This window comes from Diospyros lotus, chromosome 13, assembly GCF_014633365.1.
Source record: "Diospyros lotus cultivar Yz01 chromosome 13, ASM1463336v1, whole genome shotgun sequence".
NCBI classification, from domain to species: domain Eukaryota; kingdom Viridiplantae; phylum Streptophyta; class Magnoliopsida; order Ericales; family Ebenaceae; genus Diospyros; species Diospyros lotus.
Genome location: NC_068350.1, coordinates 2,685,092 through 2,700,412, shown reverse-complemented (window position 1 = coordinate 2,700,412; position 15,321 = coordinate 2,685,092). Strand labels below are relative to the sequence as shown.

At 37.8% G+C, this 15,321-nt stretch overlaps 1 protein-coding gene across 2 annotated transcripts; it reads right to left on the bottom strand.

Annotated features, from left to right (window-relative positions):
- Nucleotides 1-6,108: 6,108 nt before the first annotated feature.
- LOC127789018 (uncharacterized) lies at nucleotides 6,109-15,312 on the bottom strand. Of its 2 annotated transcripts, none has more exons than XM_052317750.1 (15): nucleotides 15,170-15,312; nucleotides 15,050-15,094; nucleotides 14,861-14,959; nucleotides 14,615-14,725; nucleotides 11,806-11,980; nucleotides 11,630-11,686; nucleotides 11,170-11,304; nucleotides 10,993-11,054; nucleotides 10,786-10,863; nucleotides 10,235-10,308; nucleotides 8,635-8,711; nucleotides 7,222-7,298; nucleotides 7,057-7,119; nucleotides 6,469-6,529; nucleotides 6,109-6,391 (listed from the first exon to the last, which is right to left on the bottom strand). In XM_052317750.1, exons 1-15 carry the CDS (start codon nucleotides 15,239-15,241, stop codon nucleotides 6,360-6,362), a joined length of 1,218 nt encoding a protein of 405 aa, XP_052173710.1. In that variant the 5' UTR covers nucleotides 15,242-15,312; the 3' UTR covers nucleotides 6,109-6,359. The 2 variants fall into 2 exon arrangements, with proteins under 2 accessions (XP_052173710.1, XP_052173711.1); XM_052317751.1 differs by having other exon boundaries at nucleotides 6,475-6,529.
- Nucleotides 15,313-15,321: the final 9 nt, after the last annotated feature.

The following is a 15,321-nucleotide window of genomic DNA, read 5'->3' as shown; positions in this document are numbered from 1 at the left end:
TAAAAAACAGTCTTCAAATTATTGTAATAAGTATTTTCTTTTTAATATACAATTATTAATAAAATTTACTATTATATATTAAAATTTATATTTATATAATAAAATTTCCAGGCCAATGGGTTGAAACAAATTCGTGGCGCAGCCCCTAACCTTTCCACCTTCTCCAAACAAAACAAAAGATAGAAACGGTCAACAAAATTTAGTTGCCAGCCATCGTTCTCCACTCCTTTGAAAAGACAAAAGAATAATAATAATACTAAGTAATGGGAAAATAACAAGAGCTATGCTTTCTTTAGTGGCTGTAAATTAACTAAAGTAAGGTGGTCTATTTGGGCGTCCTAGCATTTGATGACAATATATCTTAGAAAACGACACTCATACTGTAACATCCCGTTCGAGCGATAGGAAGATTCGGAACAACTTACCCTGATGGGCCTACACAAACTTCCCAGGGGGGTCACCCATCCCTGGATTACCCCAGGTCAAGCACGCTTAACTTGGGAGTTCTTTGCCAACATTCAGCCCAAAAGGTATCCAGCTGGTGTTGTTTCCTTTCTTACACTATCCTCGATATATACTAACTTCTCTGGGCTCTTGGGGTATTACATTCTCCCCCCCTTGAGCACATGACATCCTCATCATGCGACCTTACAACCAGTCCCAGATCTCCCCCCGATGCATGGCTGATGTGGGATTCGCCTAAGGTGCCTACACGCACCCCCCCTCGGGGACTCGGCGTCCTCGCTGAGGTTTGCCCCACCATCGCACTCAGAGGCTCGGGGGTCGGTTCTGATACCATTTGTAACATCCCGTTCGAGCGATAGGAAGATCCGGAACAACTTACCCTGATGGGCCTACACGAACTTCCCAGGGGGGTCACCCATCCCTGGATTACCCCAGGTCAAGCACGCTTAACTTGGGAGTTCTTTGCCAACATTCAGCCCAAAAGGTATCCAGCTGGTGTTGTTTCCTTTCTTACACTATCCTCGATATATACTAACTTCTCTGGGCTCTTGGGGTATTACATTCTCCCCCCCTTGAGCACATGACGTCCTCATCATGCGACCTTACAACCAGTCCCAGATCTCCCCCCGATGCATGGCTGATGTGGGATTCGCCTAAGGTGCCTACACGCACCCCCCCTCGGGGACTCGGCGTCCTCGCTGAGGTTTGCCCCACCATCGCACTCAGAGGCTCAGGGGTCGGCTCTGATACCATTTGTAACATCCCGTTCGAGCGATAGGAAGATCCGGAACAACTTACCCTGATGGGCCTACACGAACTTCCCAGGGGGGTCACCCATCCCTGGATTACCCCAGGTCAAGCACGCTTAACTTGGGAGTTCTTTGCCAACATTCAGCCCAAAAGGTATCCAGCTGGTGTTGTTTCCTTTCTTACACTATCCTCGATATATACTAACTTCTCTGGGCTCTTGGGGTATTACATTCTCCCCCCTTGAGCACATGACGTCCTCATCATGCGACCTTACAACCAGTCCCAGATCTCCCCCCGATGCATGGCTGATGTGGGATTCGCCTAAGGTGCCTACTTAAAATCACATAAGTAAATTTTATTAAATCACAACAAATTATTTTAATATTTCCTTTAATTTAAATAATTAATTAATTTGTTTTAGGAATTTCTGGAATTACAGGAAAATTAAAAGAAATTCAATAATGGGATTTTCAGAAATTTCGGGAGTTAATGTAATTAATTAAGTGGGCGTTAGTGCAATTAATGAAAAGTTTTGGGTGCTGGCGTGTATTGCAGAAAAGAGCTCAAATCACCTTAAATATATCATAATGCATATATAGGTTGAAGATGCATGCGAGCGCGAGCGGTCGCGCGCGAGGCGGCCAGGCGGTGGACGCGGCTTCGAATCCGCGGGCAGGCGCGCGAGGGGGGGGATTTTTGGCTGATTTAATTCAGCCTCTAGACGTCGAAACGACGTCGTTTCGTCAATGGCGGTGGCTCCCAGTGGCTGGCCCGCGCGCTGCCACGTGGCCGCGCCTCAGCCGCTCGTTTTTGGCCGATTTAAGCCCGATTTCGGGCGTTCTTTTTGCATGCGAACAGTAAAGAAATTGCAGAAAAGAGCAGCAGCGTGCGCGAGAGAAATTTCTGAGATTTGGGGGCTTCAAAAATTGGATTAAACTCCGTTTAATCCCTGATTTAATTATCCAGGTATGTAGAGCAGCTAGTAATTAATATTCTGTACGGTCAGAATTTCGTTTTGCGTCCAATTTTATTAATTTTGGCAAATAATTGGGATATTGCAGTTTGTATAATTTTTACTGCTTTTGGACCCAACGAGCCTAAGGATATCTCTGATAAGGCAAGTTCTTCTTACCTATCTCGTCGTTTCTGTCGTTGGCGATTTATTGGGCCTCCCTTCGTTTGTTTCGGCCATTAATTAATTATGAAGTTTTTAAACGATTAGTTTAAGATTTAATTTATTAAATGGATCTCGTGGGTTTTATTCGTTGGTTGCCTACGGGGGTTTGTGCCACCCCCCTGCCTGTTGGGAATGATGCCGTACTCACCCGGGGCTAGGTTCTTAGCGGTTCGGGTATTAATTGGATTTTTGGTTATTTTCTGGCTGGAGCGGTTGTGCAGTGGGGGCTAGGATCGATGGTTCGGTGACGGAGTGACTGTCGTACGGACTACCTTAGGCCGCCGGCGAGTCTCTCCTACCCACTGACCGTTGACCGGTGCCAGGCACTGCTAACTTGCTTAGCCGTTATGTGATTATAGCATGCCTGCTTATATTTTATTCTCGTTGCATGGCTTGATGTGCACATGGGTACGGGCTGCATGTTGGGATTAACATGATTTGGTTATGCTTGGTCACGGGCATTTTAGCTTGATTATGATGCATCCAGCACGGGCATATGCATCGTGTGTGGCTTACTATATGGGCGGAGTATGGCCTGATGCTTGGATGTATGGGCGCCTGGTATCACGTTGATGCTCATTACGCCATTGCATTCTTATGTGCATTGCATGGATACTGGTAGTATTTAGTTCTCGGACGGGAGTACCGTTCCGAGGGAGCCTTTGGCTCGGTTGTCGGGAGTACCGACGGATACAGGTGACGGGAGTACCGGCCTGGGACAGCGCGCGCAGGTTTGTGGAGACATTTGTTGCCTTTCAGGGCAGCGGCAGGTTGGTATGGGACTTGGGTGCCAAGTGTCTTATGTGGGCCCCAAGGACCGGTATGTGCTTTTATTTTGTTATGCCATTGAGCTGTTGTGTTGTAGCGTCTCATGGTTTGTGTGTACCTGGGGGTTTAATCTGGGGTGAGATTTTTGGTTTTGTGTAGCCTTCATCCTTTTCTTTCTTATGCTTGCTGAGTCTCTCGACTCACCTTGCTTTCCATCATTCCAGGTAGTGGCGGCGTGGGCCATAGCAAGGGAGTCAGCTTAACGGCAGAGTCGGTGTGGTGTACAGGCAGTCTCGTCAATCCCTATCCACTCTGATGTCTAGGTAGAATTTACTCTATTATTTCGTACTGTGCCAGGTCTTTTCTCGAGTCTTGTGTATGTCGGCACAGGAGTTTGTGTTTATTTATTTATCTTGTGACCGTTGTATTAGCGGGGTACCCATAGTACATGCATGTCTTGAGCTTTGCTTCCGCTGTTCTCATTTTTGTGTATGCATGCCGGGGTGATCTGTGTCTTGTGTTTATCTCCTTTCTCCTCCCGTAGGCACTCCCGTTCGGGTAGTCCGGATGGTTGGGGATATCCGGGCGGGGGTGCTTACACATACATAAATTTACAAAGAATTGTCACTTTCTTTGATTTACAAAACACTAATGAATTGTGCCATTTTGTATGAAAGTTTCATTTAAAACTTTTGTTCACGTACTGCTTATCTCAAATGTCATTTGAGAAATAAAATATTAACTTTTTTTAGTATTTTTGTAACACAAGATATTATTTGGTGGTCTGTACTTAACCTTTTCTTGTTAACTATTTAATTAATTTCAAAGGATATAAAGCGCAAAAGCTAAAAGATTTTTAAAAAAAAATTGAGCCTTTTTTGGCCTTTTTTTTTTAACTTTAAAAATCTAAATACCTACCAGAAAAATACTATTTTAACCATAGTCAAACAAATATTTTAAACTTTTTAAAGTAAATTTTTATCTGAATCTTTAAAAAATAATGCTAACGCTCACATAAAACACAATGACCTATGAGTGTGTTTATAAACCTTAAATAATTATTTCCGTGAATGTCTTAAAATTCACAGCACAATTATTAAACTTTGATGATCAAAACCAATATAATCCTTAAAGAAATTATTGTATATTTAATATTAAAGGGATTGTATATTTTTATTAATTATTTAAATATTCTAATGTGATCTTTTGATATGACACTCGAATATGCCATAACTTAAAGTTATAAATATTTTTTTGATTATTTTCAATAAAATTCTTATTTATATAAAAAAAAATCTCTTATTTCAAATAGCACCACCTCATATATGCTATTTTAAATTTTTGATCTTTTTACATTCAAATCCAAATATTTTGAATAAAATGTATCCAAACCAAATAAATTGATATATTATACCATCAGACAACCTAACAATTACCATTTGAGAGAAAAAGTGGATCTCATAGGAATGTTGACAGCACACACCACTCCTCTTATGTAACATATCAAGTCTATCCAAACCAATTACGCGTATATATATATATATATATATAATTTAAAATATCAAGTTCTAGAAGATTAACGTAAATTCATATGTCCAAACCTATATTGGCAAGAAAAACGATATAAAGTGTCATTTTCTCCTTTTTCTGGATTGAACTGTCTTTTTCCTATTATATACACATGGTGTTCAAAATTAAAATGACACTGAGGCCTGCCAGACAGGCAGGAACTCAAAATGTGGTTATACTTGAGCTGACAGTGATGGCCCTCATGTGATTTTGATGATTGCCAGAAGTGGACCAAGTGGCAAAGGACTCTATAAATTAATAGTTTTGGAGAAGCCCCCTGATACTGATAATTAATATTGATATTAACACACTAGTGTCTGCTTTGAAAGTGAAAAGTGAGATGAAATTTTAATTTTAATTTTATTTTTATTCTTAAAAATTTTAATTTCTTAATTTCAAAAAAAATCTTCACTTATTGAACTAAAATAGAATTTAAATTCCATAAAAAAAATTATTTGATAAAATTTCTTAAAATTTAGGTAAAAAATGAATTTCACCCTCATTTTCTACCCCTATCCAACACTCTAAATATTTATAAAAAAAATATAATTATCTTTGAAAATTTGTATTTTCATAATTTAGAAACTATTTATAATAATACAAATATAAAAGATAACTACATTTTTAAAAATATATTTAATATATTAGCATTAATATTAAATGTATCAATATTCTCACCCTTTACCCCTAAAAGCCATATCCAATGACATTATCGAATAATTTATTTATTTGAAGGTCAAAATAAGCGAGGTTGGACCCTTTGATACCCACCCCCAAGGTCACCATCCATGGGCCAACAACAATGATTGGGTTAATAGAAACAAATACTTAGCAGAAAATAAAAAAGAAAGACAAATATACACTATTAAGTTAGTTAATCCTATTCTTTTCCCTGGTTAAAAAGATAAAAGTTAAATTTAAAGGTAAATGACCGAAAGAATCCAAACTAACATGGGTTGCAGGTTATTTGGAACTTTTATTCTTATCAATTAATTATCAGATCTTTAAATATCATTTTAATTATATTGTATAATCAACATTCTGTTAAAAAATATAACCAAATATTATATTGTTGATATAAAAAAAGTTATCGTGCAAAAGTACGATGACTTGACATTAAATTTGATTAAAATTAGTATTATGTTTAATGAAATCTTAACAGTAATTTAATATTACGTAATTTTTCTAAATAAAACAGTTTTAAAATTTTAGTAACTAATTAATAAAATTAAAATAAATCTACAACACAGACCAAAATTTGAATCATACACCCAAAATTTTAACTAAAAAAATCATAACTAATCTATAGAAAATTTGACAATCTAAAAAACGTACATCTTCATCTCTCTTTTCCCGTAAGTAAAAAAGATAAGGCCAATTTTAAAAAATACTTTATACTATAACTTGTCTTAGTTTTAACATAGACCCAAAATTCAATTTACAAGCCATTATACAAAAACTGCTAAAGAGAATGATTAAAATATATTCATCTACTTATTTTCTATTCCAAAACAAAACCCCAGAAATTCATGAACTTGACCTCAATCTTGGTGGTAGCTCACACCAAGCATGAGTGATGAAAATAAAATGTCTGAATTCAGGGCTAAATTAGTAACAAGGAAATGGGTTTTCAGGCATCAGAAAGCAGACTGATCGATCGCTCTGTCATCAAATGTGCCCGGAAATGATCAGGTAAGGGAACATGTTCTAGCAATTAATGAGAAGTGATCGCAACGTACCTTCACCTGGGTTGTCTGAGGCTTCTGAATCTTGATGGTAAACTGATGCTGTGTCGTTCTCCTGTATGATTAATAGCATTAAAGAAGACAGGCATGGAACCAGAAAGGAAAATCCGTGCTAAATTAGGCCACTTTTTTTTTTTTTTCTTATAAACAACTTATAATTGTAGACGAAGATCATTCTAAACCTTAATTTTTTTCGAATAAAGTGGGTTCCAAACCCGGATAAAGGAGAAATGCTACGTTAGATAAAACTTGTTAGTCAAACAACATGAAATGTGAACCTTAATGCATCTATCTGTCATGTCTACAATGGAAGCAAGAGTATGGTTTAGGCTACAGTATATTTGAATATCAAAATGCAGCAATGGGCATCCCTTGGCACGAAGCTCTTCACTTTGAGAGGGCCAAGGAGGGTTGTATTTATACTCAGCCTTGCCTTTGCTTTTTGCAAACAGCCTATTTTCACAACTCAAATTCATAACCTTCTAATAACAAAGAAGAAATCTTATTGTTATTAACAAGGCTTACCCTCAAATAACAAATTGCAAAGAGGTAAAATAAAATAAAAATCTAAAAGTAAAGTACCTTCACTTCAGTAGCAGAAATCCTCGGGACATTTGCTGGAGAGTGATGTTCTAAAGAACTTGGCTGTAGGGAAGAACAATTAAGGCATCAAAGATTGTTTCTCTATCATGGCATTACAGTATGAGTTAGGAAAATTTTTAGCTCTAGTAGGAGAAGCTCTCATGCCTCTGAGATACAGGAGTCCAAATTAGTGTTGCCTTGTGAAGGGCAGTTTACTAAATCATGCTCCTGGCACAAGGAAGCTGCATTCAAAGAAAAAGATTAGTAAAAAAATTCAAACGTGTGCTTTAAAATGCTAGCAGAAGTGGCATACTGCAGTGAGTGTTGAGATAAATGTCACCAAATTTGACTAGCAATAGCTTCAAGAAAACGTTAAACATGTTCCACAAGGGGCATTGGGGAACAAGGTTTCCAAAAACCAATCTTATAACCAGTCATTACTTGTGCATTTGCAATTTCAAATGAACTATTCAGTAAATCTTAGGTTTATAGAATATAACAACAATCACATAGCCTTTATCCCACTAGTTAGAGTCAGCTATGTGAATTCTAACTCTCCAATCTCTATCCATAGTAATATCCATTGTATCCTATATCCTGTTAAAGGGCATATTTTCTAAAATTTCTTAGGTGGAATTTCCTTTGTGCAATAGGACCAATACTGTGTCATCGTGAATCCAACAGGGAGGATATATGTCCACCAAACTAGTAAGAAAATAAAATGAATTACCAATGCTTCAGGGCCATAAACAATAGAAATCCATGTTTTTAACAGCTGGCTCCATAAGCAAATCTAATTTTAGTAGAAACAACACAACAATCCCAAGCCTTAATCCAACTAGGCAGATTAGCCTAATTCTAGTAGCATGACAAGAAATGTATGCAAGACCAAACTATGTCACATCCATAATTCATCAGATCTGAAGTCTCCATGCGTTGCAGGACTGTTGTCCCATTCGTCCTTCCCTCCCGCACATGGGTGATACCCAGGTTCAAGCTGTTAGGGGACTAATTTTTATTTGTGAAGATCCAATTTGACCCACCAAGTACACATGCCAAAGTAAGAGTCATTAAATTGCGTTCAGTTGATAACTGCTCGAAATATGAAGCCAACCCTCAGCGTTCTTAATGTGTTTCACGTTGAGGAAGAGTTTCAATGGAGTAAAACAATTATGCTCAGTTGTAGCTAATGGAAAAATGGACCTGGCAACCTGGACTCGTTGAATAAGCTTCAACAGGGTCTTGGTGTTGATTTAAGAATCAATGATTTTATATTATCTTAAGCACCCCATACTAACAGCCGAACTTTAAGTAGACCAAGTTTCTTCAATTATTAGTCCCAACTGCTCTCAACTAGCACGTAGAATATCTATAATTGCCAACGTTTGGCAGCAGTACCCACTATTATGTTCGTTAAACATAATTAGACTTGTTAAACATTTTGAGTATCATACTCAGAGATTTCCCAAGTGAGCATATTTGAGCCATACAGTTGAATAACAAGAACATTGGCAAATCTTCTTCTTTGCTACTATGACAAGCTCAAGAGGAGGCAAATGTCAAGACTCAAAAGTAGACCTGTATTCTCTGCAGTGTCTCCTTCACAAGCCTCGCATGGAAAATTTTCTTCAATATTTTGACACATATCTTCTATCCTGTTTTAGTAAGCCAGTAAAAGCATGCACAATAGTAAGAGAGAAGTATTTTCAAAGAAAAAAAAAAGTAAGAAGAGCTCATCATCCATGCCTGCAATCTGCAAGAGGGACAAGCATAAGCAGTGTTGTGCACTGATACTCAAACCTTAGGGTATATACAAGAATGTTTCAATCACAGATTCACGATGAACAGAAAGATAGGAAGCCTCAACAATCATTCATGCATAAACAGAATGAAAAACAGAAACGAAAGAGTGAAAGCAGACACAAATTTTTTTTCCGTGGTTCACCCAAAATAGGGCTACATCCACGTTGAGCTCCGATATGGAGAGCTCACTGCACTAACGATCGAATCAAATAATACACCCTCAGAAATCCTCTCAATCTCTTTGTACATACAGTGGTTCGAGAAACTAAACTTGCCCAATAATCACTCCATATAGATTAAGAGGCAAAAAACCTATCGAACCATATAACTTATGAAGCTATACAAACATTTACAGAGAATGAAAGAAAAAAACGAGAAGCAAACCAGAAACCCTAGGTTGGAGACGAAGACTCTCCCTCTTCTCAAACCCTTTCTCTTTTCTTTGATGATTTTTTGTCTCTTTCGTCTTAAATGTCTGAGCGGTCCATATCTCGAGGGGGAGATAAATAGCGATGATGGAGGGCTGGGATCAAGCCTCATAAAGTATAGATAAAGGGCTAGGATCAGATCGTGCAAGCACGATAAATATTCCAACAGAAAAGGCAGACGAACAAGAGAGATTGAGCGGGCAAGATAAAGGCAACTGGGCTCCATCAGAGAGCAGCTGATGGTTGCCACGTGCTGCCCTCCAACAGCTGCCAGATGGCAGGCTGAGGTTGCTGCACGTGACCCTCCAACAGCTTACTCCTAACGACATCGTTTGGAGCTTCACGGACAACAAGTAGAAACAGTACAACCCTGTTCCCTATGTTCTGGATCTTGAACAATAAAACTATTTTGCCTTTGCAGCAAATGAAAAGCCCAGGAACTGATGGAAATCGAGATGAACTGAGAATGCAAACACAGCAAACTCACATAGAATCCTGCGGGGTATACCCAAGCTTTTTGTTGTATTTGCTTCTGCAGTTTCTTGTTTAATGCATTTCTTATTTACAGAAAAAAAAAAAAAAAAAAAGGCATAGAATCCACTGTTTTATGTTTCATTTGATATTCTTTTTCCTTATTTTATTTGATTTATGTTTTAGTCCATTTCCAAACTTGTAAAGCCTAATCCATGGACACATGCCTAACGATTCTGTTCAATATAAACATTATGTATTCCTAATCAATGCTGCATTGTGGCTGAAAAAGGAGATACAAAGTCAAGGATGACTTAATTTTTTATTTTTCTTTTTCCATGAAGGCCATGCCAAGTTAACCTCTAACAATGCTCCACCTTGATTTTAAGCTCTTTTTGTTTCATTATACATGCTAATCCACAAGTCAATGATCAACTTGAACACAGAAAATTATGAACAGATCACATTTGACCAACCTGCCATTTTCTCTTCCTTTGATTTCAGAATGCACTTTTTGGCCTCCAAATACTGAGGAGAATGCTTTTCTATCCTGGCGTAAGGATCAATGATATTATGAGAGCAGTAAATCAATGACAAAAAAATGCTGTAAATTAGCATAAAAAATATCTGGGCTGATGTACTAGCAGAAAGTTACATAAATTTGCAGGTATAACCAAGGATAACTGTGCAAATTTACTGGATTGGACAATTTATCAATCACGTCCATATGGGTGACTACAAGATCTTTTCAGTGCCACAGGCTAGCAATTTATTTATGAAATGATAAGTGCACATTTTTAGTACAATTTCATGCATCTAGCTGAACCATCTCATCATGGATCAGATTATGCTTCACATTCTCCAGCATGAGCATGCAAATAGCAGTGTCCTCGTATCCATCACTTGTTTCCATATGTTAATGCTCAACTTATTATGGACTCGTTATCTTATATCCAAGTGAAAACTAAGATCACAATATCTAAGACTTTACCCTGGTTTAATCAAACAAATTCCTGCTGTAACTCACCTCCTCATTCATATTTTTCACAGCATCCTGAATCTTCTTCAAGATAATTGCAAGACTCCGCAATTCCAAATGCAGTGCCTAACAATTAGATGTTCAGGTAACTTTAGACATCAAACAAGACTGACTACGAGAAGTCAGCTAAAAAGTGGTTTGTCTTTCTTTTATGTGCTTTCTGGAAAATGAAAACAGAGAATCTCAAACCCAGACCTTCTTGTCCGATAGTAAATTCTGGATGACCATATCTTTTGCTGATAATGTTTCCTGGAGGTTAGAGTAGTTAAGATGATACCCTCCAAAGAAATGTCTGCATCTGAAATTACAATACATAAATCAGAGTAACCAGAGAACATATATAGATGATTATCAATGCTTATATGGATATGTCTTCTATTTGCTGTTGGCAGTTGCTACTAATTTTTGTATCCTCCAGCCGTCCTTCAAGCTCTAAAATTATTCTCTCTTTTCTCCGAAGTTCATTCTCATCCCTTCTCAGGTTACTTTCCAGGTCAGAGATTTTTTCTGTATCAACAGTAAATGTGCATGCATTAAAAATTATGGCAATTATCAGCTTAGGAGTAACAAGGAGAAACTTGGCAGTTTGAAGCAAATTGCCCAAATTTACAATTAACCACAGCATCAATATCACCAACGCAAATCTACATAAGTTTAGCGATCTGGAACTGAAAATTGATTGAGATGAAAGATGAACTAGAAGCATTTTTTCAGAATTGATAATTTACGTTTGTGTATAACTACTTGACATCATCAGAGCATGAAATTGTAAATTATGATATAATCCAAGCTGAAAGTGAAATAAGTTGGAGTAATCAGAATCTGGAATTACCAATGAAGACTTTCTCATAAGCACAAACCTTATCCATTTTTCTCCTTAAGCCAGCCTCTGGAGATAAAAGTGAAGTCAAGAAGGAATATCATGCTGACTTTTTATATAGCCTTATTGCAGATCTATATGTGAGCAATTGAGTATACACATGGAAAGAGAGTCAGAAATCTACATGCCTATTTCTTCTTTTTCCCTCACAAGCCTTTGCACATTATCCAAAACTTGTTTGACATAGAAAGCTTCCTTTTCTATTGAATCAAACAGTAACAAATGAGCATTTATCTTCTCAGAGAGGATAGCAACCTTTCTATCTCTGGTTTGAATGGATCGTTTCATTTCACAAGTAGAGTCCTGCAAATAAAGACGATGTCAATCTACTTAATGCAATAAAAGCCTTCAGTGTAAGATTCAACAGAAAAATCCTACTGTATTACCATTGATAGCCCCTAATTCATTTTATTAACCGAAGGACTTTTTCACATTGATATTGGAAATAATTTATTAACCAAGTCATGAAATGAAATGGTTATATAAGATCCCAGCATGTTGGCAGAATCAGATCTTTTTTTCTAAAGCAAAATAAGGTCCAACCACTAAAACAAATTAGCTTTAAAAGGACCAGTAGTTCTGTAAGCAATAGATCCAGAGTCAAGCAGTCTTAAGAAAATCAAATTACTAAACTGCCAGACCACACACCAAGTACAAAAGGGAATCAAGTCAAAGTAAATATCTTGGTAATGATTCTTGTAGTTCAAAACCTAGTACATGATTCAAGTGAACTTATAATGCAATCAGGATCACTTTCTCAGGCATGGGATAAAATAAAACTCTGTTGTTTTTTATGAAGCATCAAATGATGCCAAAAGGATGGGAGGTCAATTGGCAACCGTGGGCTGCCCTTTGGGTGCCCACTGGATGGCCATTTGGGCAGCCTCTTTTTGGCCCAAGCCCAAGCCCTTTATTTTGTCTGCTAGCCTGCTGCAGATTGTGTTGCACAATCTCATCCCAACCGTTGTTGTTGCCTTTATGCTTTTCCATCGCAACCGTCCAATTGCCTTATTTATCGTGCGGCCTCGAGATTGGTGAGGGTATCGGAAGACGAAAGAAAGAGAGGGGGTTGCCGAGAGTCTTTCATTTTGGATGTATTTCATATTAGGGTTTTATTCTCTCTCTCTCTCTGTAAATGTTTTGTACAGTCTTCATCCTCTTTTCATTCTTTTGTATTCTCTGGTTAGTTTAAGGTAAGCTCTTAACCTATATTAAGTGGTTTTTAAGCGTTTTTAGAGAACTAGGGTTGTCCAGTTTTGTATGGGTGTAATCGGATTTATTCATATAGTGCAATGAGCTCTTCTCACTGGAGCTCAAGTGGACGTAGCCTCGATTTGGGGTGAACCATTATAAATCTCTTGCCTCTTGTAACGTTTTTGACTTTTAATATTTGTTGTGTTTGAGTTATATGTTTTTGTATACTCTCGGCCATCTATGTTTATTCAGCAGTGTGTGATTTTGGATTGAGCGAGTATTTGCTATCCCCTGTTATTTCTAACAAACTCTATGGTAGTCCCAATTAGTTATGAGGTTATACTAATATTTAGACCAAAATCATGAAGCTATTATATGAGTTTGAATATATATGAATGCAAGCACAAAAATTAGATTACAGATAATACAAAACCACTTTAGATCAAAGCTAATACTTAAAGAGTTTTAACCAAATATATGCAGCTTTAAAACTATTTTCTGAAACTCAAGCAGTTTTTGAGTTTATTTTCCAACCCCCCCCCCCCCCCCCCAATTTTTTTAAGACATTACTGGTAGCAGTAATTTCATCATTCACACCCTTACGGAACCTAGGCATTTTTTCTAAGTAATGTTGGCTGTGAAGCTCCAAACGGCATCGTTGCCTTTAAGCTGGTTGGATGGCCACATGCAGCAACCGCATGCTGCCATTTGGCAGCTGTTGGATGGCTGCACATGGCAACCATCAACTGCCTTTGGTTGGCGCCAGATCTCACTTTTCTTTGCCCGATCATCTCCCCTGCTCGTCTGCCATTTCTGCCGGAATAATCAATCGTGCTTGCACGATTGAATCCCAGCCTTTCATCCATACTTTATGCGCGTCCGTTCATCCGAGCCATTCATCATCGTTTTTAATCCCGCCCCTCGGGATGAGAGCCATATAGTGATTTGAGACGAAAGTGACAAAAAGCAAAGGTGAAAGAAAAAGATTGAGAAGAGGCAAGAGCCTTCGTCTTCGGGGCTAGGGTTCTGGTTTGTTTTCTCTATTATTCATTCTCTGTAAATGTTGTATAGCTTTGCTTAATTTTATATGGTTCGATAGGGTTGCCTCTAATCTGTATTAAGTGATTATTTGGCGTTTTTGTTTTCTCGAACCATTGTTGTATCGAGGGTTTTGTGAGGGTTTTTTGTGGGTGTAATCTTGGATTCATCTCATAGTGCAGTGAGCTCTTCTCTCTCGAGCTCAACGTGGACGTAGCCTCGTTTTGAGGTGAACCATGGTAAAAACTCTCGTGCATGTTTTCGTTTCTTTTTCTGTTTTCGTTTTCGATTTCAGTTCTGTGTATGAATGCTTTGCTTCCTATTCTGTCCATTGATAGTCTGAGATTGAAAGTTGTAAAACCCTAAGGTTTTGTTATTGGTTCCCAACAAGTAAGTTTAACAAAATTCATAAAATATGTCTCTTTGTTGGCAACGACTTCCTGTTCGCTTCCATTGTTGGTAATGACCCTAAAAATATTGTATAGATTTGAGAAATAAGTTTCAAACTGCCTAGATTTGATGAAAAAGTTGAAAAGGAAAAGTGCATGTATTAGGTAAAATGCTCAATTTCATACTTTTGTTCACTCCAATAATCTCTCTATTAGTATAGATTTATGACTTCGGCAATTAAAAATGATGACCGAGTATATTAAATTGTTAATAAACAACAAAAAACAAAATTAAAGCAGGCTAGCAACTACAAACCTCAAAAGCTTTCACAAAGTTTTCCCTTGACAGGAGGAAGCAATTTATGCTCGCTTTCAACTCTTTTTGCTTATTTTCGAGCAGAGCATTGTCATTTTGAAGGTAACTTACCTGCAGCGTTGCATTTGTACAATCAATTACAAATACAGGTTTCGAATAAACTAATCAGAAAAGTCTGTGCTCAACATTCACTTCCACTTGATCACTTAGCAGGAAAATTTTCAAAATGTAGAGGACTTCACAGACCTGCCGTTCGAGTTTATGCCGAAGTTCATTGGAAGAAGACAACTCTGCTTGCAATTCCGTTAGCTTTCTGGTAAATTCTTCTTCCGTTTGCTTCTGCTTCTGGATTCAAACATCAACAGATATTAATTTCACGCAGACATGTATGTGTGTGTGTGTGTGTGCGCGTGCAGGAAGGTATAAAAAGGAAACCTCAACTAAACGGTTAAGCTGATCGGTGGCAGAATGCTCTCTTTCCTGAAACGTCCACCGTGAAAGATCAGAAAAGATCAGAGAAAGCGGGAGAGATCGAGATGATATAGAGAGACTCACTCTGAGTTCACGAACTTCGTTGACTAGGATTCGAAGATGGAGCCTGAATTTAGACAATTTGAGCAGCTCCATTTTCCCGCCAGATTTCGCAAACCGATTCTCAGAAAGACGAATTTTGAAGTAACTTCTCGCAATCAAAGGAACTTTTCCGG